Source organism: Sesamum indicum, linkage group LG9, assembly GCF_026168435.1.
Source record: "Sesamum indicum cultivar Baizhima isolate 11 linkage group LG9, ASM2616843v1, whole genome shotgun sequence".
Taxonomy (NCBI): domain Eukaryota; kingdom Viridiplantae; phylum Streptophyta; class Magnoliopsida; order Lamiales; family Pedaliaceae; genus Sesamum; species Sesamum indicum.
The window spans coordinates 18,222,820-18,246,942 of NC_142665.1; the positions used below are offsets into that span (position 1 = coordinate 18,222,820).

The following is a 24,123-nucleotide window of genomic DNA, read 5'->3' on the forward strand; positions in this document are numbered from 1 at the left end:
GACTAATTATTGGACAACCATTAAACTTAGGGGTACTAATAATTTTTAAATAACGAGAGAATATTTATAATTATGCTAAATTTTAAAAAAAATCGTTATAATTTACCTTAAATTTTACTGTATAATTATTACCTCAAAGAATAAAGCACTAAAATTCTTCTCAGCATTTATTGTGCTGTCAAATGAGACCAAAAAAACGTTGGGAAATTTCTAGCGTTTTTTGTTGTTGTCGGATGAGAAGCATAGAAAATAAAAAATGTAGAAGAGAAAAAAAAAATTCAAAAAGAAGTTATTTGTAAAAGAAGAAGGAAACAAAGTCAAAGTGGGTCCTTTTTGTCTTTTGTTAATAATATTCGCATTTATCTTTTTGTTAATAATAAATTATTTTTTAAAAATATATATATATTATTTTAACTAGTGTATTTCATATTTATTTTATAAATATTTATCAATTATATTATTAAAATATTGAATACTAATTGAAAAATTGAATGTTTAATTCTGCATTGCTCTAACTGAGTAATATAATTATGGGTCAAATATATTTTGTACCCCTAAAATATGTTACCGTGATCGATTACCCCCTAAATTAAATTAACATTCATTTACTCCCTACCTTTGGATAACCCTTTAAATTAAATAAGAAGTAATAAATATACCCTTAACTATTAATTATATATATTATATTCATATTAATTCCCACTATTGTTAAATATATCAATCGATTTGAACAACTACAATGTTTATAAATTAATACGAGATTTGTATAAATTAAGTCAAAATAACTATTTCAAATTTGAGTGTATAAATAGTTGTATTGATAATTAGCAAAAGTTTATAAATTCACTAATTTTAAATTAACGAATAAGAGGCATTTTAGCATATTAAAATTTTACCCACATGTATTTTAGGGTATAGGCTCTATCCAAATGCAAAAAAATTATTAGCATAAATATGTATCCAAATCTGGATCTAATGTAAAAATACTAAGTACCAATATGGGTCATAACTATCAAAATTAATCTGGTTTGGGTCTAGGTATTGTACACCAATTGATAGGCCTAATGTGTTGGACTCAAAGTTAGGTCAAAGGAAAAATAGAATTACTACATGGAAAGACAAAAAATTACCTCATTAACTCCTAAATTATCTCATTTGACATTTGGGTGCCAAAATAATAGGCTCAATCACTTGTAATATTTTTGTCATTAAAACATCTTGAGAAGTGCTTCTAGTTGTTTTGATTTTTTTTGTTTTTTGTAAATGAGTTTGATATGACAAAATATGGTTAGCTTAATTTACGGCCCACATGCAAGAGCCCAACATAAACCAAAGAAAGATAACAAGGTAGGAGGCAAAAGAGGGCGTCGAGAGCTCCCATTCAACAAGGGCTCAAGGAAACATAGTGTTAGTCCCAAACCAGGGGGCAAATGGAGGATTTGCGTGGATTTTCAAGATCTCAATAGGTTTGCCCAAAAGATTTTTACCCTCTCCCAACAATTGATCAACTGGTAGAGTTCACATTTGGTTGCAAGCTACTGAGCGTGATGGAGGCATTCTAAGGGTACCTTCAGATTATGTTAGCTCCTGAAGATCACAAGAGGGTCGGTTTCGTTTCCTCTGATGGGACGTTCTGTTATCTGGCCATACCATTCGGGTTTAATAATGTGGAGACCACTTATCAATACTTGGTAGATAAGATATTCTACCCCCAGCTAAGAGAAATGTAGAAGTATACTTAGAAGATATGCTAGTAAATAGCAAAAAAGTTGGTGATCTTGTACCTAGAAGAAAGATTTGGGGTCCTTCGAAAGTATAAACCCAAGCTCAATTCGGCCAATTGCGCATTTAGAACCCAAGGCAGATGATGACCTACAAACAAATAGTCCCCCTGGAAAACTTTAATGATCCAAACAAGTAGTTTCCATAATATTCTCCACTTAAAATAGAAAAACTCTTACTGCATATTAGGAAATTAATGCCCTATTGCCTGTCAAGCTTTGCTTGAAAAATAAGCCTTACCAGAAAGCAAACACATTATCTCTTGAAAATCCCTAGATCTAAACTGGCATGATCATCATACCAAAGCCTTGTTCTTAAATAGGCATGAACATTCTTTTGTCCTCACTCCCCCAATGAAGATAGTCAATCAAAACTTAAGGGGAGCGATACTTCATATGAAAGTTTTCCATCTCAATAGGATAGGCCAAAATACGCAAGGAGCAAAAAAAAAAAAAAAACATCACAGCATAGTAAGGCAGGAGCAGCAAGCCCCATTCATGAATGACCTAACAAACTAAGCGGGCGGCAAGCCTTCAGATCAAATATACGAAAGCAAAGTCAGAATGCATAAAAGTCCCCCAGCCAAATCGGCAGGAGGAGGAAGAGAAGTATGTTGAAAATAGGTAAAGTAAAATTATCTCATCCCCATTCTGAAATAGAGAAAACAAAAAATTATCTTTAAAATATAGAAGGAAGAGGGGGATACATAATTTTTCTTGCCTCACAGACGAGGTCTTCTCTTCACTCATGGAGGGTTCTTGCTTTGAAGGGGGGTGGCTTCCTTAGCTGTTGGCTCTTTGGATTGGCTCCAGGCGCGCCTCCCCTAACACACCCACCTCTATGGCCACAAGCACATTGGCAGGAGGAAGGGTCCACACAAAAGTGCTTAAGCTAGTTATCAACCACATAGAGCCTCTTAGGCTATGACAATTCATGCAGATCTATCAACATCATTTATAACACATGGAGCCTCTTATCTATACTATATAAAATTGAAGAGGGGTGAATTGGTGTCTCAATTATTTTGGTATGTCAATTTTAATATTTAAAATTTAATTTATTATTAACTTTTCACTTTTTCATTATCTTTCAATAGTTATTTTTTTTTAAAAAATTTTCAATCAATTTTTTTATCACTATTTATTTATAAATTTAATATTAACTTATTATTTTATTAAATAATAAAATTTTATACATATTTTATTTTAAATATAATTATAAAAATTGCACACACATAAAGTGTGCCACAAATTACTGGTACCAATTAAAAGCCACTTATCTATTAGACCAACCAAACGAGTATCCACACCATACTTATTTTCAAGTTTCATCATTTCGTCATTTTCATTGACCATCATTCTTGTAAGTAATTATTCAAATAAAAATAAATCTAAATATATATACTACCAAATAACAACAAAGCGCCATCAATATTATCTCATGCGTCGGATGTTACGAACGCCTTTATTGTCTTATCTAATAGTCAATCAAGCATCTAACTATGTAAAAATTCAATTTTTCATTATAGAACCTCACATGTATAGATATCATTTTATTAGAGATATCGTATGAAAAGAAATCATTAACCTAGAAAAGATAAAATCTGAAAATGCTTGACTCTATGAAGGTTCAACACTTGTCTAAAAATCTTGAACTTCGGGTGATCTCCATAGTTTCACTAACTTATATATACATGCAAGTGCTCTCCTTGTTTTGCAGGTTCTGTTAGGGCATCTGGGCAATGATGAATGCATGGCTCCCTCTTACGGGTCTTGGTCCAAGGTGGAGAATGTTGAATTTTGGACCATGATCCATGGTAGGCCCAAGCCCATTAGTTCCTACTCTCATTCTCACCTAGACGGCTCAGGCCCACTCTTTGACTTCGGCCTACTTTTGCTAGCTCAGCCACTCTTACCAACCCATTGCCCGACCTATTTTGACCCAGTTGAAAATGTACTTATCACTAAAAGCCTATCCCTATTGTTATTTCTGTCTCCTTGTTTTTCTTCCACTTTTCTTTCTCTTTGGTTTTTCTCTCCTCCTTTATTTTTGTCTTTGTGTCCTTGGAAACTATCTTCCATCTTCTCTTTCCTCCCTTCTCTTGAATGCAGAATCACTATAAACTCCTGTGTGTTTTCTAGTTGTTGAGTAGACGAACAACTGCCATCTCTTCCTTTCTCCTTCTTTTGCTCTGATTAAAAGTTCTATGTGAACCCTAAATTTGTGAGGAAACCTTTATAGTTTTACAAAAAGGGTCTGTGTGGCCGGTTTTACGATTGGATTTTGAACAATTGTGAGTTTGACTGCCGGTCTTAATGACCATGGGCTGTTACCCAACAGGTTGAACCAATAACCCGTAACCCACTTAATTTTTCGATTTGATGAACGGTTCGAGTTTCAAAATATTGCATGACACACTCAATGTATGTGTAAAAATATTTAAAAATTACAAATAATTAATATTTTTATTGATGGATTAGTTATAAATCATTAGATACTGACTTCAAAACGTAAAATATGCAAAAGTTGAGGTATGTTCAAGTTTGACAAGTATTTTAGTAAATTCATTAAAAATATTAAATGTAATATTATGACAATAACAAGCAGCAGCAGCTAATTAAGTGGACCCCAAGTAAATCTATCCCCCGGAATCTATGGCAGGGACAGAGTAGCATAGGATTCTCTGCAGGAGGCCCACGTAACGCTTCTGCCAATCAAAAGGCGAGTGGGTGCCACATGGCCACTGCCTGCGGTTATTGTATTGAATTTGGTAACTGTTGCTCCAAAAATTGGCGGGCAAATTCACTATCCAAACATCATTCAAAATTTGTTCCCAAAACCAAAAACCCTAGCCTGCCTTTCCCTTTCTTTCATTTCCCTCCTCTTCCCCCAACCCCCTCTCTCCTCGCCGTATTTTTCATTTTTTTGTCAATTTTCTTTTTTTTTTTTTTTAGCTTCTCCGATTTTTACTCTGTTCTGGCTGATTATACCGTGATTTCTAAGGTGAGTAATGTTTTTAATTGTGCGGTTTTATTATCATCTCAGTGTTCTGGTAATGTTGTTGGATTTTTTTTTTTTCCTTTGTGGATTTTTAGCTGTGATTTTTCATTTCTAGGACTTTAGTTTGTGTGGCTAGTTTTTCCACTGTCTACTATCAAGTTCCGTCGTTGGTTCCATGTCTTGACGGCAGGCTAGGGTTTCTCTCGTTCTTAATGTCTTTTTCGTTTTTTATTTGTGAAAATTGATTAAGATTCGGTTATTGTGTTGTTTGATGATGGATATTTGTATATGGAGTCTTTGATATTCTGCTCTTGTTGGTTATGCAGAAACCCTACTCTGGTTTTGTTGAATTGACTCATTTTGTGTATTTTTCTCCAACACGCAAACAGATAAAGGTAAAAAAATAAAAGCTGCGGCTTTACTATAAGGAGATTTCCGGAGTAGATAAAAGTTCATTTGAAAGGAAGAAGCCTATAGCATGGGGAAGGTGTCTCCAAATGGCAGGCAACCGAAAACTGGGAGACAGAAAAAGCAGTCAAGAAATGCGAAAAATAAGTATTTGAAGCCTGGTGCTCTTGCTCAGCTACGGAATAGCAAGGCATCGGCTTCTAAACCGTGTACAGATCTTGGGAAGAAAAGAGTTGCTGTTTTGAACGCTAAGCAGTCTGGGGGTGACAATCCCGAGATTCATCTAAACCAAAACACTGATAAAAGTCCCACACTTTTATCGCCTGTAAGGTTCCAGTTTGCTCCAGTAATTGGATCCCCTGATGTATTCAGTCAGAATAATTTACAGAGCACCCCAAAGACCCCTCGTGCTGAAGAATGTGAGTCAGAGTCCAGGCTAGAATCGCTCCCCATTGATTTACTGGTATTTAACATTTCACCCTGAGCTTCACTATGATATTGAAATTTGTATTCTTTGTAACATGTTAGATGTTTTATATAGTAGTTTACAATTCTTGATATCTGGACCTGTCCTCCTTTTTATCTTTAGATGTGGATAATATTGCCAGTTCGTTTTGGTTTATATGGAGATTTCTAGGATATATTTGTTATTAATCAACTCCTGACTGACACTCCATCTGTTTAAATTCATTGTGTGCAATAATTATAAATTTGCATGATAGTGTTTATAAATGGATCTTGCGAACACTTTTCAATGGCCACTTATCATTGGTTATGATCTTTGTAAGAGCATGTTCCAAACTTTCATGTTTGAAAATCATAGTAGAAGATAACTGCTGTTCTGTAATCCTGACATATCTCTTATCACTTTCCTCTTTTTTCTTTTGGATTGCTGAGATGTTCCTTTAGTGAGGTTTCATATATTGGAAATCTTTCTCTGCTCCTTAGGTTTTCTTAGTTTCACTTTTCTAGTGGTCTTTAACTATTTGACTTTGAGAATTCAGAAATTAGATAGAGGAAAAGAAGACTCTCTATCTCTCTTGGGTAGAATTTGTGGATGTTTGTTTGGGTTATACTGTACTGAGTGATCTTTGTCACTTGGCATTACTTTGCTGATTTATCATTTGTCATTTCTGGCTCCCTTTGCCTGATTGTTGAGATTTCTATCTGATTGGTTTATATTGTATCATTAAGGTCAAAATACTTTGCCACCTGCACCATGATCAACTTAGAGCAGTTTTTCATGTCTCTCAGAAAATCAGGAAGGCAGTAAGTTTCATACCCAATACTTCCGTCTTACTCTGCCCTGTGATAATGATAAAAAAAATAATATGACTTCCTCTATGATTGGAAAAGGTTATTATAGCAAGACAATTCCACTTTAATTACACAACTCCAGATAGAACAAGGCAAGAGATGCTGAATACAATGACTCCACTCCCGACAGATCACTGGCCTTTTGTGAGGTAAGCATCTTGAGTCTGATATGAAGTCTTTGACATATATCGACTGTTCCTTAATATAACAAAAACCATTTGCAGCAAGGGAGGTGGGAAAGGGATGTGGATTACAAGCCCACATGCACCAAAGGCACCTAAGCATGGACCTCGTCCCCCCTCTCGCTTAAAGTTCACTGAGATGAGGCAAATTGCAGCTGTTCTCTTTCAGGAGTCTTCATTTTCTTCAAAGTGTTTGGTGCCATCAGTTCTACAGAAACCTATCTGCAAATCATTGGCTTCCAATAGAGTCCTGTTCTATGAGGATGAACTGTGCCAGGCTGTAGCTCAAAACAAACTTCGTTGAATTTCCTGCAACCTTTCTGATAATTTGTTCCATATGTGTATAGCAAGCAGCATATCCTATTTCCTTTCCGATACTAGTATGGGAACAGGGTTTATTTTTGTAGTTATGTCAGTGCACTAGTGGATTCTGGGTATCAAGTAATAGGAATTAGAAGGATATGGACGGTTTATAAGCGAATAATGTATTATACTCGTCATTTGTACAGTCTGGTTCCAAAACATGTCGCTTTTTCAGTGATGAACTTGTCTTTTCGTGTCCTGAGAGACTTCCCAGTATGCATATTTAGCGTATAAACTTACCATTGCTCGTGTGCTCCCAACAAAGAGGAATCGGCAACTTCAATTCTAGTCATATTTCTTTAACCATGTATTATTTATTTCTATTCACACAGAATTAATTATCAGTAAGTTTAAATGACAACTTTCAGCCGGATAGGGCTATTATTATCCCAACTTCCCCGAATGCACAGTCGACCTAATACTTGCTTACACCCTCTATTTCCTAGTTAACTAGACGGACTTTCCTAGTACCTTAATTCTCTCTCCCCAAATAAAATTACGAAAAATTGTAATTTACCTTCAAAGAAATGTGCAAAAACCTTCTTGCGGGAAAAAAAATGAGCAGAATATCCCTCTATGGTCAATGGTGCACTACTCACGCCCTCTCTCATCTGGGAATGATTTTTTAACAAATAAAATATTATTTATATATATGTAATGTTATATGTTAAATATATTAATATATATAAGTATATTATTTATAAAAATATTAGGGATAATTACATTTCCCTCCTCTTGAAATTTGAAAATTTACATCTAACAAGCATGAGGTTTGCTTCCGTCTAACAGATAAGTCATTGCGTTAATTAGAATTCAGTGAATTTGCTGATATTAACAAAAACAATTGAATGAAAATTGATATTTACTTATCGATTGACTTATTACTAACTTACTGCAGGTCAAATAATTTTTTTTTGGATAAAACTCTCCTTATAAAGGTAAAGATATACCTCCTCACGTGCATTAATGTGTGAAAAAGTATGAGGATAATTTGGTTATAAAAAGATCTATCTGTCCTATAATGAGTCAGTAATAAGTCAACTGAATGTAGATATAGATTTTTTTTTGTATTTTTTTTATTAATATTAGCAAATTCGATAAATATCTTTTATTAATTTTTCGTTGATCCGAACTAGATAAAATCTACATCGTTGATCTATTAGTTAAATTTGAACTTTTGATTAAAATTAAGATTCAATGAGTTTTAATAAAAAAATAAATACTATTTTAAACTTTAAATTAAAAAAAATAAAAGAACCGCACGTGTCATTTACCAAACACACAATAATTTATTATTATTTTTTTCCTCCTACAAGAAGTCTTTTGCTCATTTCCCTTATGAAAAGAGGTAGATTACATCTAACCCAATAAAACTAGAACAGATTTTTTCAATTCAATCACAAATAGATTTGGGTATATATATATGGCATTCTTGAAGACTTGAACATGCCATAAATACATTTAAAACAGAAGCTAGTGTTTGAATTTGTGGTTTGAGTGTTTTGTTTTGTGTTTTGGAAATAGAGAAAGAAAAATAGAGATAAATAAGTGTGTGTTAAAAATAGATGACATGTTTGGATTTGTGTTTTGAAGTAATTTAAAATATTTTAAAATAAGTGGTGTAGGTTTGATATTGGGATTTGAGAGACAAAAATCACTGTTCATTGTCAAATTATATCTTTTTATATATAAATATGTATATATATAAATATTGTATGTTTAATGTTATGTTTTTTTGAGACAAAAATAACTGTTTATTGTCAAATCATGTCTCTTTTATATTATATATATAAGTGTATATATATATATTATATAGAAAGTTGAAAAACAAAAAAACACACAGATAAAGTATAAAAACACAAAAACAAACATTGAGTGTGTTTTATTTTATGTTGAGAAAAGCAAAAACATAAAACCAAACACAGTGAAGTAGTCTTACCAGCCAAAGTTGAAAGTTTAGACCATTTTTGTCCTAGTTTCTCAACAATGTAAGCAAATTGTTGTCTGAAGACTACTTTATAATATACAGGAAACCCTAAATATTTACCTAAATTTTGAGTAATTGTGCATTTTGGATTTCAGGTAGTTAATAACCTGTCCAGACACATCACGAATTTCATAAGTGTCTCTTTAATATTTTCACAAGATTGTTGATCATCTGCTCTTGAAAATAACACAACATCATCTACCAGAAAAAGATGAGACATAACAGCACCTTTTTTCTAGAACCTTTTTAATAATAAGATTAGATGGTCTCTCCAAACATAAAACAAACGGATATGTAAAGGTATTCGGGTGAATTTATAAGCCGTTTAAAATATTTTATAAAATGTTATAAAGTGTGTGGTAATTTTTTTTAGAAAAAAAAGCGTATAAGGTCTAAAAATAAGATGTTGGGAGCTTATAAGTTGTCTAACTTATTTTTAAGATCTTAACAAATTTCTTCAAATTAATCACAAATTTGTCATTAGTAACATTATATAATTTTCATAATCTTATTTTATTCAAATACTTTATGAACGTATTTATAAAATAAGAGTTAAGATTTTATAAGCTTTAAAAAAAATCTTACAAGCTGTATGATTTTGTAAGATCTTTTTAATAAGTTTGGCCAAACACCATAAAATCTAGATCGGAGCTTGCATGTTTCATTCACTATTTCCATGAACTTTAGGCTTTTGGTTTTTGGCTTAAATGCATTTTTGTCGCATAATTCAGGCTATTTAGTGTTTTCATTCTTTAACTTTTAAGAGTAGCATTTTGCAACTGAATTTTTTTAATTTTTGTGATTTTCGTTTCATTTTCGTCGGGTTTACTACCCTTTTCATTGGAAATATGCATGTGCACCTCACGTGACCTTTTAAAATTGAGACTGTTATTTCTATTGGCTCATTTTTTCTCGTATTTTTTATTCTTTAACTTTGTAAATAGCATTTTGATCCTACATTTGTGTAATTTTTGCAATTTCAGTCCTTGTCTTTCATCAAAGTTCACCTCCACCTGCGAAAAGGGTGAACTCCAATGGGAAAAGCATTGAAATAGTAAAAATTAAAATGATGGTAGACTAAAATATTATCCTAAAAAATTAAAGAAATAAAATGCAAAATAATTTAAATTAAGGGAATAAAATGCATTTAACCCTTTGGTATTAAAGTCAATGTTTAATGGATCAAACCACCACTAAGTATATACTAAATGACAGCCTTTGCCCTCAATACTCTTTTATGGGCTTCAACCTTTCTTTATCTTATTCTCTATCTCCATGAAATTTAGGCTTTTGGTATTGATGGAGGAAGAAAGCAATTAAAGGGATAATTTAGACCTTTTCAAATCAAGAAGATTAGATGACAACCACATGATTTAACTTGATGGAGAAAATTACTTTGTTGTCCTTGTCCAATAAATCATAACCTTGTATTTGGGACAGATGAAGGTTAATGTAGTATTTTTGTATTACTTGTGCTAGGTAGCGCATAGATGATAGTATATATATACTCCTTACCTTCTTTTGAAAAATACAAAAACTACTTGTATCAAGATCCTGTTGAAATGTATTGAATCGCTTTCGAAGCAATAAAATTATCATTTTAGTCTCTGTAGCATTATGCGGAATCATGTATCAAGTGTTATTTTACTGAATCAAACTTTATAAACTTGGGTGGCCAAATGTAATACACAAAATGACGGCCTCTACATTCTCCGTATGTCGGGAGTCGACCATCACTAACTTATAATACGTCGAATTTCTACTTTCTCTAAAAGATTCGAACTCTAAGTAGAGAATTACGAATTTAGCGAGTAAACTATTGTTATTGGTAAATTCATTAGGCCAATCTGAAGCTCATAAAGATGATACAAAAAATAATTCAAACGAACGTTAAAGAATTTAATATGTAATGTAATTTTGAAAAATTTTAAACAAGCACAACATATCTACTCTTATTTATCTGTAGGATTATAACACTTCAAAAAGAAGAAAAAAAAAAAAAGAGAAGGAATTAAGAACACTTATACAAATGTAGGGCAAAATTATGAAAGGAGTACATGGAAGAATGCAAGAAGTATTTACCGAAAAAAGTTAAAAACCTAAAACAATTCGATAGCTATTTTTTATTTTATGAAATTCATTTTGGTACGAGAGGAATTATGAATAACTCTATTTTTAGTGTCCAATTGATATATATATATATATATATATATATTTATGTAATGCTATTTTATTCTTAGATACTAAATGAAAATAATTAATATACCAAAGAAAACTTTGTATAAATTTTAATCAATGTATTATCTCTTTATTAGAACCATTTGGTTCTTAAGTTTTATATTTGACTTTTATATCTGATAATAATATTTATATTTTTATTTGTTATTTGCCAATAACTTTATTTATAAATATTTATAAGATAACTTATTATTTAGTAATTAATTATATCAAAGGTAAAGTTCAAAACATATTGCAACCTCAAAAATAAATCGACCTTTATATTAATTTTTGAGTATTTTATAATATAAAATTTAAGTTTTTTATTTTGATATCTCAGGTAAATGCAAACAAAAAAATGAATTCAATACCTTAATAATTCAAATCAACAACTACATTCAAACCAAAAAAAAAAAGAAAAGAAATTAACTACTATTAAAGTAAATAAACACTCACTTTCATGAAACTCAAATGCATCATTTTTCTTTTTTGGGCGGCCTTTTTAAGCAATCAAATATTTGATTACTTAGTCTATTTATGAATTCATGAAATGCACGTGAACCCCAACAAGTACACAGAAAAATTTCAGTCGGTTTGAGGTAAAACTAATAAAGTTTGGTGTCAATTATGATTCCACGGGAAAAAAAACTCACACACACACACACACATAACTGATTAAGGTGTAAGTTTCAAGTTTAGAAGTTTTTGGTTCTTTTGACAACCCACTCTTTTGGGTGCATCTATGCATCCCAAGCTCCAACGCCTAATAAATTTGCACCCCATAAAGATGGAATAAAGTAGAAAAAATATTACTAGAAGTATTTATTCAATATAGACACGGATAGGGTGAAATCATAGCCATGAAAAAACCTAGACTTCTAACCCAGTTCTCCGATTTGGAAAGGCCTTCTTCCTCCCAGCTACCTCACCGGGGACATAGGCAAATAGGATTCAACTAAAACTTAGAAGCAACACAGGTTTTGATCACACATGATAGTGACAATATCCTCTTATTGCACAAGAACATCCTCAATTACAAGCTGTTGAAATATATGCAATGGAGTATCAGTTAATAAAAATGTGAAAGCCACAGATTTCACCTTCGACAAAGTGTGGAGCATCATAAACAGGATAGAAATCTAAGTGAGTTTCATTTACAATAATTGGCATTCACATTGCCAACCAGTTAGCAATAAGTCGCATATATGCTCGCATATTGCAGTTGTCAAATTGACTACAAATATGAACCAAATCAACCATCTATACGTGCAGGAAAGGGGAGTTATGCGCATGTTAGTGAGCACTGACAAGGAATGGGTGCTGGCACACACTGCATTCTATGGTTTCAGAACCAGATGAAGGAACCCGAACCTGTCAAAGTGAAATGACAAGAAATTTAATAAATAAATTGATTTCCCTGAAGGTTTCTGAAGGAACAGATTCTACAGAAGAACACACACGTACACAGCTCACACACACACACACACAAAAGAAAAAAAAGAACCTGTAAATGGACTGTGCATATCGGACAGGCAACTTCTCTCGTTCTTGTGCCAGAGGCTTCAGGGTTTGCACCTACAGGTTTAACATTACTTTAGCTGATAATACAAAGATCATAGAACAGTGCAAAGGGAACCAATATCTCAGTATGCATAATTACCTGTTTTGCGCTTCTTGTCCATCTCCTCCTGCGATAGAAAACAACCACCACATGATAAATCAGAAATCTGTAATTAAGATTATTCATTCACACTACTACTGCTTAAAATTTGAAACAGCCAAGTGTCATCCAATTATTAAACCTCATACTGATCCTCTGTGTCAGAATAGACTGGAAGTCTGGAAAGCACTAAACTAACAAAAACGTACATAGATATTGATCACATGGTTAACACAGAAGAATACAGCCAATCTTGCAAGTCCTTTAGCGTGCACCCACAAGCATCTCATACACCCAATCACCATCTTCACTATATAGTCTTTATTTCCCAGAGTCCAATGACAAATTTGAATTTCAATATAGAGGGTAACAGACTAGCAAAAATAATGAAACCACTGAAATAGCTTCTTCCGGTTCTGACCCTCTATACGATGGAACAGACCTGAAAAAATGCAGGATTTTTGGTCATGCCTGAACCACCAAATTGCAGCACCACCAGGATTGATGAAAATTTCTGATCTGCTAGATACCTCAATGCCCTAGAATAAAGTTGTTTAATTTGCTGTGAGATCAGTTTACTTAGTCCATTAAGGATTGGAGCTCTTGCTTTTTTAGTATACGCAGTACAAGTGTTCTATCTGAGATTGATGACGCTTTAGAGATTTTTGGGTATATGAAGTGCCTACAACGTCTTCCCATAAATTGGATGAGATTTCCATAATATTAGCAACTCTCTCACAACCAATATCCATAGTTCTCATAGTTCTATCCATCGAAATCACTTTGAAGTGGTCCGCTTGCCAGTATCTCATACTTTTTAAGAACAGATAAATGTCTCTGTTGTGTCGGGTGCTCGTAGATAGATCGAATTTTCACACCAGACTCAGGCCCTTGGATGGTGGTAGAGGGCTGACATAGGTTCTTGCATTCAGATGGTTTGAATTGGCAGAAACTCTGGAAATAGCTAACTAACATGGCATAACCGACGTATTCCGAAAATGTTTGATAGGACAATATATGATCTCACGCCAACAAGAGATCAACATTTTTTTGAACGGAAGTATAGGGAGACAACTCAAAAAGAGATACATGTACAACAGTATTATCTCATAAGACAAAGGTTTAAAGGCAAAACATCTTGTCATTTTATGGATATGTGTTTGGACCATACTGCTTCCTAATAACCTTGCCACTCAGAAATAGATTGGGATCTCTAAGTTAGGCCATCACGTCATGCTCAACCCAGAAATGACAGGAATAGACTCAATTCAAAATGCAGTACCTCATTCACTTGGTTTCAAATGCAATACCAACCAAAGCTTAGAGATTTTTGGGCCAAGGAAAATTGACTAAAGACTTTCCCTCTCTATCCTGTCTCAACTAAGTTGTATACAATCATAAATAAACTCCCCACAGCCTATATGAATATGTAACTACACATCAAGCAGTAAGAATTGGAATAAAAAATATATATTGGAAACAAAGTGAAGGATAATCAACTTTTGCATTCTGCACTACCTGAAGTTTTCTGGCAAGTTCCTCATGGCTCTGCAACCCAGCAACTCTACCAGGTGCGACCTTATTGCTCAGCCTTTGAGTTACCTCGGCCTGCAAAGAACAATAATCACAATAAAATAAGAAGGAAGATAAGAAATCAAGTTATATTAGCAGAAGAATTAACTGATACCCAACTCCATAGGTGGTACTCATTTTTCTCCACCTATAGAGAAGGAAAGGAAACCATAGGCGGAGAAAAATGAGTAACGCAGTGGAACACATTCAGATGGTGCAAACAATTAAACCCAATGAACTAATTATAATAATATTTTGGATCTTCCTCCTAAGCAAACCATGATCAAGTCTAAAATATATATCACATACAAAATTTCTGCTAACTAGGAACTCTGAACTTTTAAAAGATTCCACAGTCCCAAATTGAGTAGGGGTGCTAGTCTCCAAGACTTGGGAGGTTAATGCAAAGATTTGAGATCCTTAAATGCGTAGAATTTTGCTAAATTTCCAAAAAGATCCCATTTGACCGTACTGAAAACTGAGGAATAAAGTATAAGACTGTAAGGTTGGGAGTTATTCCATAAACATTGCTAGTGCATTTTCATTTCCTTATGTTTCTTAAGGAAATCTGTGTGATGGCTTACGTTTCTCCACTGGGAACACATATTAAGCTTGGTTTGGCTTGTATTTTCATGTGAAAAGGGCGTGGAACATTAGAGATGGTGTTCTTGTGTGGATAGGGCTTACTAGTTTTTGTGGGAAAAGACCAAGCTGAGGGTGAAATTTTTCCTGCATAAATCATAATTAGGTCAACTTTAGAAGTAGGAGAAAGATACATCTACTAATCATTCTTCACCTCATTAAGGGTTGATTGGCAGGATCCAATGTTGACAATGTTGCATGCAGATAAAATGCTAAAAATAGCTCCCAAACTAGAAGATAAATTCGAGGTGAAAGAATATTTTCCATCTTGCATCCTGAGGTATAGAAGGATACTGCACAGAGAAGTTAAAACATCTACTAGTCCACAGCACCTGACTGAAGGCATACGGCTGAGGTGGTGCGCCACATTATAATACTTTAGTGATTAAGGGTACAGTCTGTGGAATGAAGGTGCTTAATGTATCAACTTTGTAATACAGTAACCCATTAGTCTAAAGTCAACAGCTCTGGGATGGGGCAGAAAACTTGGTATAAATAACAAAATGTCGCATAAAAACGACAAAATTAATCAAAAGAAGATACATTTCAGGCTTTGGGGAGTATGAAAGATGATGTTACAAAGTCCGAAATCAGTAGAATAACAAGAGTCACCATTCATCAAGAAATGAAGTCTGAATTAGTCCCTCACAGGGTGAACTAAATTAAATTTTGGGCAAAAGATTTGGTCCTTTCTTTCAATTTGGGAACCCGGAAGCATGGTTTCCCATCCTCAATGAGATGATAGAGCTTAAGAATGTGATCACTTTATGAGAAATGATATGTGGAGCAAGTACGCTGGCCAAAAGAATGAAGCAACATTGGTGATGCAGAAGCAATATGCTGGAAAAGCAAGTTTAGGAAGATTTATTGTCCAATCGTAATCCAACCAACGAACTCATTCTTCTGTGCTGCTGAAAATCATAAACTTCTAGATCTCTATAGTGAGGGGCTAATGCTACTACTGTGTACCCAACATGGCTACTGAAACCATTACTCTGACATGTCAAAGCATAATAAAGTTATTGCAACAATGAACCATATATGGGGTGATTGTTTTCCTGAACCGCATTCTAGTTTAACTAGAATTCTCCAACTAGGAATTATTTGAATTCTACTATACCACTATAACAATGTGCTGCTGAAAATCATAAACTTCTAGATCTTTATAGTGAGGGGCTAATGCTACTACTGTGTACCCAACATGGCTACTGAAACCATTACTCTGACATGTCAAAGCATAATAAAGTTATTGCAACAATGAACCATATATGGGGTGATTGTTTTCCTGAACCGCATTCTAGTTTAACTAGAATTCTCCAACTAGGAATTATTTGAATTCTACTATACCACTATAACAATGTAGTGGCTCATTGCTGCAGTGAAGCTCCGGAAGCACTAGCATTTCAATGCTTAAATGAAAGACTCTACATACTAGTGATGCACGAATACCCAATTTCAAATTGGTGGCTATGAAATCAACAAAAGAAATTATATATACAATATTGGGTACCATGCATCTGTCGCAAACTCGAACTGGTTGGGCATGCTCCTCTGCAGTAAGTGCAATTCTGCCTTGTGTGCATTTGTCACAGAAAATATCCCCACAGTTTCGGCAGTGATGCTGATGACATGCACAAACACGAACAAGACCACCATGAGAAAAGAGTATGAAGTATGGATATAGAAAAACAAACACATAAAAGACATAAATGCAAAGGAATGTTTTTCAGGCAGAATACAAACTATTTCTCATAAATTACCAGTCTTGTAATTTGCAAACTCATGTTACATGCTTTCGGATAAGAGGCGTTAAATGGTTGATGCAAGAAACTAGGAATCTTTTCTTCTTAAAATTTTTAAGGCTAGTTTACATGGTTGGATTGGCCTGGATAAATGGCCCAATCCAACCAATTCCCCTGTTTACTAGAGAAATGGCTGGCCCAGACTTAAACACTGGTTTGGTGGGATAAGTTATCCCACTCTAATTCCAGCAGCCACACATTTGTCACATAACTGGATGTTGGATTATTCACTCAAGATTAAATTTTATCCACCATTTAGTATTGTCCCATCCCATCCTAAATTATCCCGTGCAAGGATGTAAACACCACCATAGATAGTAGCTTAAGATTGAAGAATTCTATTTTCAATCATTTCAAAAAGTTTCTTTTAGTTCTAAAACATAAATGCTTAATTCTATGCACTTCCAACAGATGTTGACAACTAACTCATGCCACCATTAAATGAGAGTGCTTACCTTCCGATTAAAAGCACTAAAATCTGTCCCGCAAGCTGTGCACTTGGTTACTGCTTCATCTGGGACCTAAAAGTAAGATGTAAAAAACAGTTGGTAACAAATATGAAATAGAATATCTTGTGTTTCATAATAATGCAATCACAAAAACAATCTAATGACCACTAAATCAATACAAATATTAATCTAACCCAGTGATCTTTCTCCTCATTGACTGGCTTTATCAAGTTCTTCCAGTCGATGAAGCCCTTCTTCTTCTCAACTGATGGCTCAGCTCCCTTCACTAGATCTGAGGGGTTAATGCTTGACCCTATCTCCTTGGACTGCTCATAAAAGACAAAGATGCAGATGCAATTACAGCGTCAGATTAAGTAAAACAATTTTATGTTGAAATTAGTAACTAATACAGGTAATGCATCATTGCAATATCGTTACATCATAAAAATGTGCCTCATGCAGTACGCCATAGTAAGTTCAGCAGAGAGCAGTGCCGAATGTTGGTTCTCTATGTTCAATGTCATAAATATATATAAGAGAACTCGATCTGGAAATTATGCTATATCCTCATTATGGACCAAAATTACCGAAGCTACTATATGGATATTAAAACAAGTCGACAACAGAATTGCTTCTCTTCCTCTTTGTTCTTTTAAGTTACTATTTTCACAGTGCAATAAACTTTTTCTTGTTGCTGAATATGGATAAATTTTACTTTGTGAATTCCAATTACAGAAGTAGGTTAAAGTTTCATAACCTATAAAAATATAATTGTCATCATACAGCCTCAGGTAAGAAGCATAATTCCGAGGCTTCTAAACCATTTGTATTTTATTGTGCTTACTTCAACCCTGATTCATGTGAATTGTCAAACCAGAACTAAAAGGGGCTGGCATCAAATCTATCAACATAGTCTTAGTTTGCAGGTCCTGACACCAATTCACTAGCCAAGGAGAGGAAGACCAAAATTATCTCCTTTGCAGCACAAGTCTTTATTGACTAACACACATTATGAGTAGCTGGAAAGGGACTAATATTCACAAGTAAATTCATTTCATGATCATTTAGATGCTTCAGCATATCCACCAGCTGTTCACACTTCTAGACTCATTGGAATTCAAACGCGAGAGCAAGACTCTCACTAGGTCCATCAGAATGTGAAAAATGTTTAATCACATTTACTTATTTGCACTAATACAATATTAGTATAAGAGGAGGAGCTGAGGAAGGGTTTGTTCTTATGTAATATTGCATATTATGGATTTTCAAGATCCGAGTTTGATGAAGAACATCCAACCCTGCTAATAAATAAAAGCACAAATCATAGAGCAATGGAGGAGTACTAAAAGGCTAGCATCTAACATAGAGAGCAAAATCCAATTGTTCTACTCCAGAACCTAGTACTTGTGCGACGACATAAAATCCTTCCAGCTATTACAAATCATTCTACTCTACTAGAAGACATGTGAAACAAAGATAAGGTTTAGTGTTAGATTCTCAGTCAATCACAAATGAACAGATTAAACGACTGAGACATGCATGGGCCACTAATCAATAAACAAGACATTGAAGATTTGCAGCAAGAGTTGTAATAAGATAAGCAATAAGATTCGCGAAATCTCCCAACCTGTATGCTGGCTGCTGTCACAGTGTCCAGAATATTGTTTGTGGTATAACTATTTGATTTCAGCCTAATCCGCCTTGGTTCTGGATCAACACTGGTTTTGGCCCAAAATGCAAAGATATATGAATCTAACACCTGCATAGAAATAGGATAAGCCCCAAAATAATCTCTCATCGAAAAATTGAAAATGCATCAACTAATATGCATTGTGCACAAACTTACCTCCCATCTAGTCACTGTCTCAAGTGGATATATTTTTAATGTCCGACTAGTTGCTGGATCCAAAAACCGAATTCCATCCAGACCAATCTAAAATCAATTTAAAAATATTAACATAAAAAGATGGAATTACCAAAACACTCACTTCAGAAAGGCAGCTTTAGACACAACACCATGTTGTATTCAGATTACCGCCATAAGATGCTTAACTGTATGAGAAACAATTAAGCACTGTCCCCACTGTCTACTCATATTGGCAATCAGTAAACTTGGCATTGTGTACAAGCAATATTTTTATCCAGGATTGGCAAAGTATAAAACCAAGCAACAATTTAACATCCAAATGATTGACAAGGAAGGACAATTCAATAAAGCAAAACGAAAGACCCAACCAACAAATCTAACAAACCTGACAAAGAACGTCCATATCAGTCTGACCAAACCCTTCAGACAACAGCTTGACACGGAACTTTTGGATACCACTTTTAACATCCTCAGAATCCTCTACCTTTGGAACCGCCTTGACAATCTTAGGAAAAGAATTCCCGTGTCCACTCGGCTCTTTTCCTGCAGCAACATTAATTGGCCTACCATAATCATCAAACATCACACCACCGTCGCTTGCAGAGTCAAACGATCGGCTTCCTTTCCCCCCATAAGAAGACTCAATTTGACCACCATTATATTTGTAAACGCCGCCATCATATAATCCTTGATCTCCTGCATAGTCCACATTGCTTTCAAACATATTCCCATGATACGGCACAGCTGAAGAGCCATATGAATAATTCAAGGAGTATGAGGGATCATACTTGGGTTCTGGGTTAGGGCTAGGGTTTGTAGGGATCACATGATCGTATTTTACAGGGGCTTGATTTTGATGGTACAAATTATGATGTTGAGAAACGTCGTGCAGGTGAGGGAAAGAATATTGAGGAGGGTTAGGGACATGATCGGGGTTCGGGGGAAAGGAGGGGTAAGTGGACGGGAAATTGGAGTAATCGGAGGGTGAAACCGTCACCGGAGGGGCGGAGGCGTAAGGGGCCGCCGAAACGGCATTGAACGGCGGAGGATCGGCGGCCGTGGCGTTCTGATAATATTGGTGGTAATAGGATGACGGCGTGGTGTCAGTTTGCTGCTGCATCGTCTTCCTTCTGAGTTTTGATGAGATCTGATCGCTTGCAACCTACAAAATTTTGGATTGTTTCTGTGCCAAACGTGTTGGAGCAAGTTTTGTTTGTTCAACAACTGAGCGCAAAAGGGAACTCCGCGCAGGTTCTCGAGTTTTATTCGCGACTACAAAATCGTAAATTACATTCACCACCCCTCAGGTTTCCTATAATTATTAGTTGACCCATATACTTTTTATAATTATAAGCAGATACCGAACTTCATCTACACTTCACAAATTTCCCAAACGGTTAAGAAAGTTTACACCGTTGTTTGTTTTCAATCAATCCCCATTAAAAAGAAAAAAACGAGAGTTACGGAGGAAAAATGAAACTAGAAGTGAAAAGATCGTCATTTTTCAGATAGGAAAGTGTTGAAGAAAGAAATAAATCAATAAGAAAGAAAGGGTTGATATATTAGGATAGGGAGGTGTTGAAGAAATAAAAAATCAATGAAAAAGCAAAATGTTAACTTTCCAAGAAATGAAGATTATAAAAAAGGAAAGAAACTAAAGAAAAAGGGGAAACGTTGACTTACCAAATCAACAGGGGAAAGATTGACTTAACAAAAAAAAACCCATCCGTGACAAACCGACGGAAGGTTGCCTACAGGCTCTGGAAGTGCGAAAGGCTGAAGGTTTTTTAGTCTTTCTTCTATTTGAATTGACATAAATGCACCTTTTTTCACCCTTGTAAATCAATACCAACATAACATACATTCTACCTCATTTTTGCAGCACTTGTTTGTTTGATAAAATTACAGGTAACTAAAATTTTATTTGTTCTATTTATTATTATTTTGTAATTTATTTTTATGAAAACTGAAACACTTTGTTAGTAATATTTTTTTTAAAAATTTTGTAGAATGTCTTATGCTTCTAGAAGATCTTCGTCCAAAGAAGAAAAAATTGATTTGAGATATAAAAATTCAAGATGTTATTGTAAAAAGTATACCGCAATTAAAATTGTTGGTTCAGCCAAAGAAAGTGAGGGAAAGTTATTCTGTAATTGTAAGACAAATAAATGTAATTCTTTTTGTTGATCGGACCCAATTAGTATTTTTGGAAAAGTTTCACAGTGAAGTTACACTAAGACATCCAATAGTTGAAGAAGAAGTTAATTCTGGAAGTGGAACAATTGAAGATAATTTTAAAGACGTATTGTCCATTTACCATGAATTAACAGCCAATATGAAAGCGTTAGAGGCAAACCAAAGAATGATGGAGGCATTATTTGTACTTATTATTTGCTTTGGTAATTACAATTGAAATAGATTATGTATTGACTCAACTCTTCTCCTTGTGTGTGGTGACCTGTCTCACGCTCTGACTTTGCTCTTGTTTTGCATTTCCACAATTAATTTTTCAAAAAAGATGAATCGCAACACATAGCATTATTAGCACGACTGAGCTAATATGCCTTTGTTTGTGTACAAATAATTAATTCAAGAGATAGTAAACATATAGCATCAAATAATCATAGTGACAACTTAGCTCCAAAAGTTCATAAAATCAACTTATACAAAAAATCATAAAAGCTTCTTTAAGGTGCATAATAAATCGCCCAAAGTCTAGGACAAACAAGCTTCTTTGAGATGCATAATAGAATGCTCCGAAACTAATAACAGTCAGGTTTCTTCGAGGCATATATAAGAACGCCCCGAAGCCAATGACAAACAAGTGTCCTTGAAACACATAATAGAATGACCTAAGCCAATAAACAATTAAATTTGTTTGAGGCACATATCAAAACACTCCAAATCAAGAAGTGCATGTGAAAAATCCTAAAATTTCTTATAATAAAAAAATGCATGCGGCGAGAAAACAAAAAGAACGGAATAAACTTTCCATGAATTCTCAAAATAAGGTTTAAGAAGCGATAAAATTTCTAGTCACTCGTATAACTAAAATTACCATCGACATTATCTTGCACCTCAATATGTGAGTCTCAGCCTTGCAATTTATGTTCTCGTTAAAATTAAATTAATAAACTAGTTTCTAAAGAAGCAATATGTTTTTACTATTGTGGATCGATCTAGTTACAACATGGGGCTAAGGATATTCAAGAATTTGAGGGCTACTGATGCAGGAAAAATGAAACTAGAAGTGGAAAGGTCGTTATTTCAGGATATGAAGGTGCTGAAGAATGAAAGACATCAATAAAAAATGAAAGGTTGACATTCCAAGATAGGAAAGTGCTGAAGAAGGAAAAAAATTCAATAAAAAAGCGAAATGTTAATATTTCAAGAAAGAAATGTATCGAACAAGGAAAAAAACTAAAGAAAAAAAGGAAAGATTGACTTACCAAATCAACGAGGATGTGGCGAATTATTGAAATATCCTTGATCAATTAATCCTAGCCATGTAATAGGGGTAGGTAAGAGATAAGATAGTCTTTTTTCCTTACCTATCTTAAAGAAATATAGGGAGATTTTATGTATTTTACCCAAATATTTTTATTCATTAACACATTTAGCATTATCTTTACATGTTGATTGTAAAGTTGACAATTTTGACAGATGAAATTATTAAATCATGCTAATGCAGGCATGTGAAAGGTTTTAATTTGATAAATCAAAATCTAAAACCACCTAAATAACATTATAACTTGTCAAATTAGCACTTTTTTTTTTTCTTTTTTTGATGCATTGGCAAATTAGCACTTGATGCATTAAAAGAGTGGAATCATAATGTATATCAAAACTTAGAGTGATGAGTGTTGCCCTTATTATTAATAAGTGGCTTTAGCTTAACTTATGCATAATAACTCCTACATCTTATATCGTTGAGGTTAAATACAATTCAATCTCACGTGGCACAGATAAATACACTTAACTCCCTCTCCCAGGTTAAAAGTTTTTCTTAATTTCTTATCAAAGTCTGTATAAGTCAGATAGTATAGGATGGTCTGTTGTTTCCTTTGTGAGATTGGAACCCGATATTATTCACTGTAGAAGTTTTATAACTCATCCCACCATCCTTGGTGGGTTGAATTATCACGATATAGTAGCCATTGAGCAGGGACTTGAAATATCCTCTCTGTCCCTAATTCTTCATTTGTAAATACCTTCTCAATTATGTTGGTAATTTTAACTCATTTATCTTTTTGTTGGTATTTCCATTTTATGGTTTTTTACCGTAGCAATATTTTCCGCCTGATTGTTTAGTAATATTGAATATTTTTTTATACTTTTATTTTAATTATGTTGTTTATAAAATTCTACGTAATTTGTTACTCATTATTTCTGCTTTAATTCAATGTGACAATCGTGATTGTTTATTTGGACTTTTTTGCTTATTTCATAGAATTGGAAGACTCCTGAGCAAGACACTACCTTTAGAAGATCCACCATTGCAAGAAGAGGATGCTCGCTTTCAACAGAACATTCTCTAAAATGCTAACCAAATTAGGCTGCGGATAAGGCAATGGCTGCATGGTGGATAACCTCCAGCACAACAATAAGAGAACACAAAACAAGAGTTAGAACCTGCATCACGATACCCAAGACGTATTTTTCAGCATGAATTTGAACATTGTCGGTTCTACAAACAACAAAAACACCACATCTTTCACGGACATTCTAAATAAAAAAAAAAAGTATACACAACAATTCTCACATGTTTGGGGCTCAAGTCAAAGTGATACAATATGTTAGGATGCACTTCATAGTAATTCGTTTAACTTACTTAGCAAGCAACAAAAGGAGAAATAAGCCTGCGAGTATAGTACT

General features: G+C 34.1%; 2 protein-coding genes across 3 annotated transcripts; one reads left to right on the top strand and one right to left on the bottom strand.

Annotated features, from left to right (window-relative positions):
* The first annotated feature begins 4,581 nt into the window (after window positions 1–4,581).
* On the top strand, window positions 4,582–7,251 carry FBS4 (F-box family protein). Of its 2 annotated transcripts, none has more exons than XM_020698975.2 (5): window positions 4,582–4,785; window positions 5,109–5,653; window positions 6,385–6,459; window positions 6,547–6,656; window positions 6,732–7,251. In XM_020698975.2, exons 2-5 carry the CDS (start codon window positions 5,261–5,263, stop codon window positions 6,991–6,993), a joined length of 840 nt encoding a protein of 279 aa, XP_020554634.1. In that variant the 5' UTR covers window positions 4,582–4,785; window positions 5,109–5,260; the 3' UTR covers window positions 6,994–7,251. The 2 variants fall into 2 exon arrangements, with proteins under 2 accessions (XP_020554634.1, XP_011099883.1); XM_011101581.3 differs by having other exon boundaries at window positions 5,172–5,653.
* A 4,983-nt stretch (window positions 7,252–12,234) lies between these two features.
* On the bottom strand, window positions 12,235–20,495 carry LOC105178178 (protein FREE1-like). The gene is made up of 10 exons (XM_011101580.3): window positions 19,634–20,495; window positions 19,228–19,314; window positions 19,009–19,140; window positions 17,576–17,707; window positions 17,388–17,453; window positions 16,641–16,751; window positions 14,435–14,524; window positions 12,917–12,944; window positions 12,761–12,831; window positions 12,235–12,627 (listed from the first exon to the last, which is right to left on the bottom strand). Exons 1-10 carry the CDS (start codon window positions 20,366–20,368, stop codon window positions 12,550–12,552), a joined length of 1,530 nt encoding a protein of 509 aa, XP_011099882.1. The 5' UTR covers window positions 20,369–20,495; the 3' UTR covers window positions 12,235–12,549.
* Between the last annotated feature and the right edge of the window lie 3,628 nt (window positions 20,496–24,123).

Coding starts and splice junctions, on each gene's coding strand:
- FBS4 (XM_020698975.2), top strand. CDS start 5,261: ATGGGGAAGGTGTCTCCAAATGGCAGGCAACCGAAAACTGGGAGACAG. Junction 5,654..6,384: donor CGCTCCCCATTGATTTACTG/GTATTTAACATT, acceptor TGTATCATTAAG/GTCAAAATACTTTGCCACCT. Junction 6,657..6,731: donor GATCACTGGCCTTTTGTGAG/GTAAGCATCTTG, acceptor AACCATTTGCAG/CAAGGGAGGTGGGAAAGGGA.
- LOC105178178 (XM_011101580.3), bottom strand. CDS start 20,368: ATGCAGCAGCAAACTGACACCACGCCGTCATCCTATTACCACCAATAT. Junction 17,454..17,575: donor ATGAGGAGAAAGATCACTGG/GTTAGATTAATA, acceptor TCTTACTTTTAG/GTCCCAGATGAAGCAGTAAC. Junction 12,832..12,916: donor GGACAAGAAGCGCAAAACAG/GTAATTATGCAT, acceptor TTAAACCTGTAG/GTGCAAACCCTGAAGCCTCT.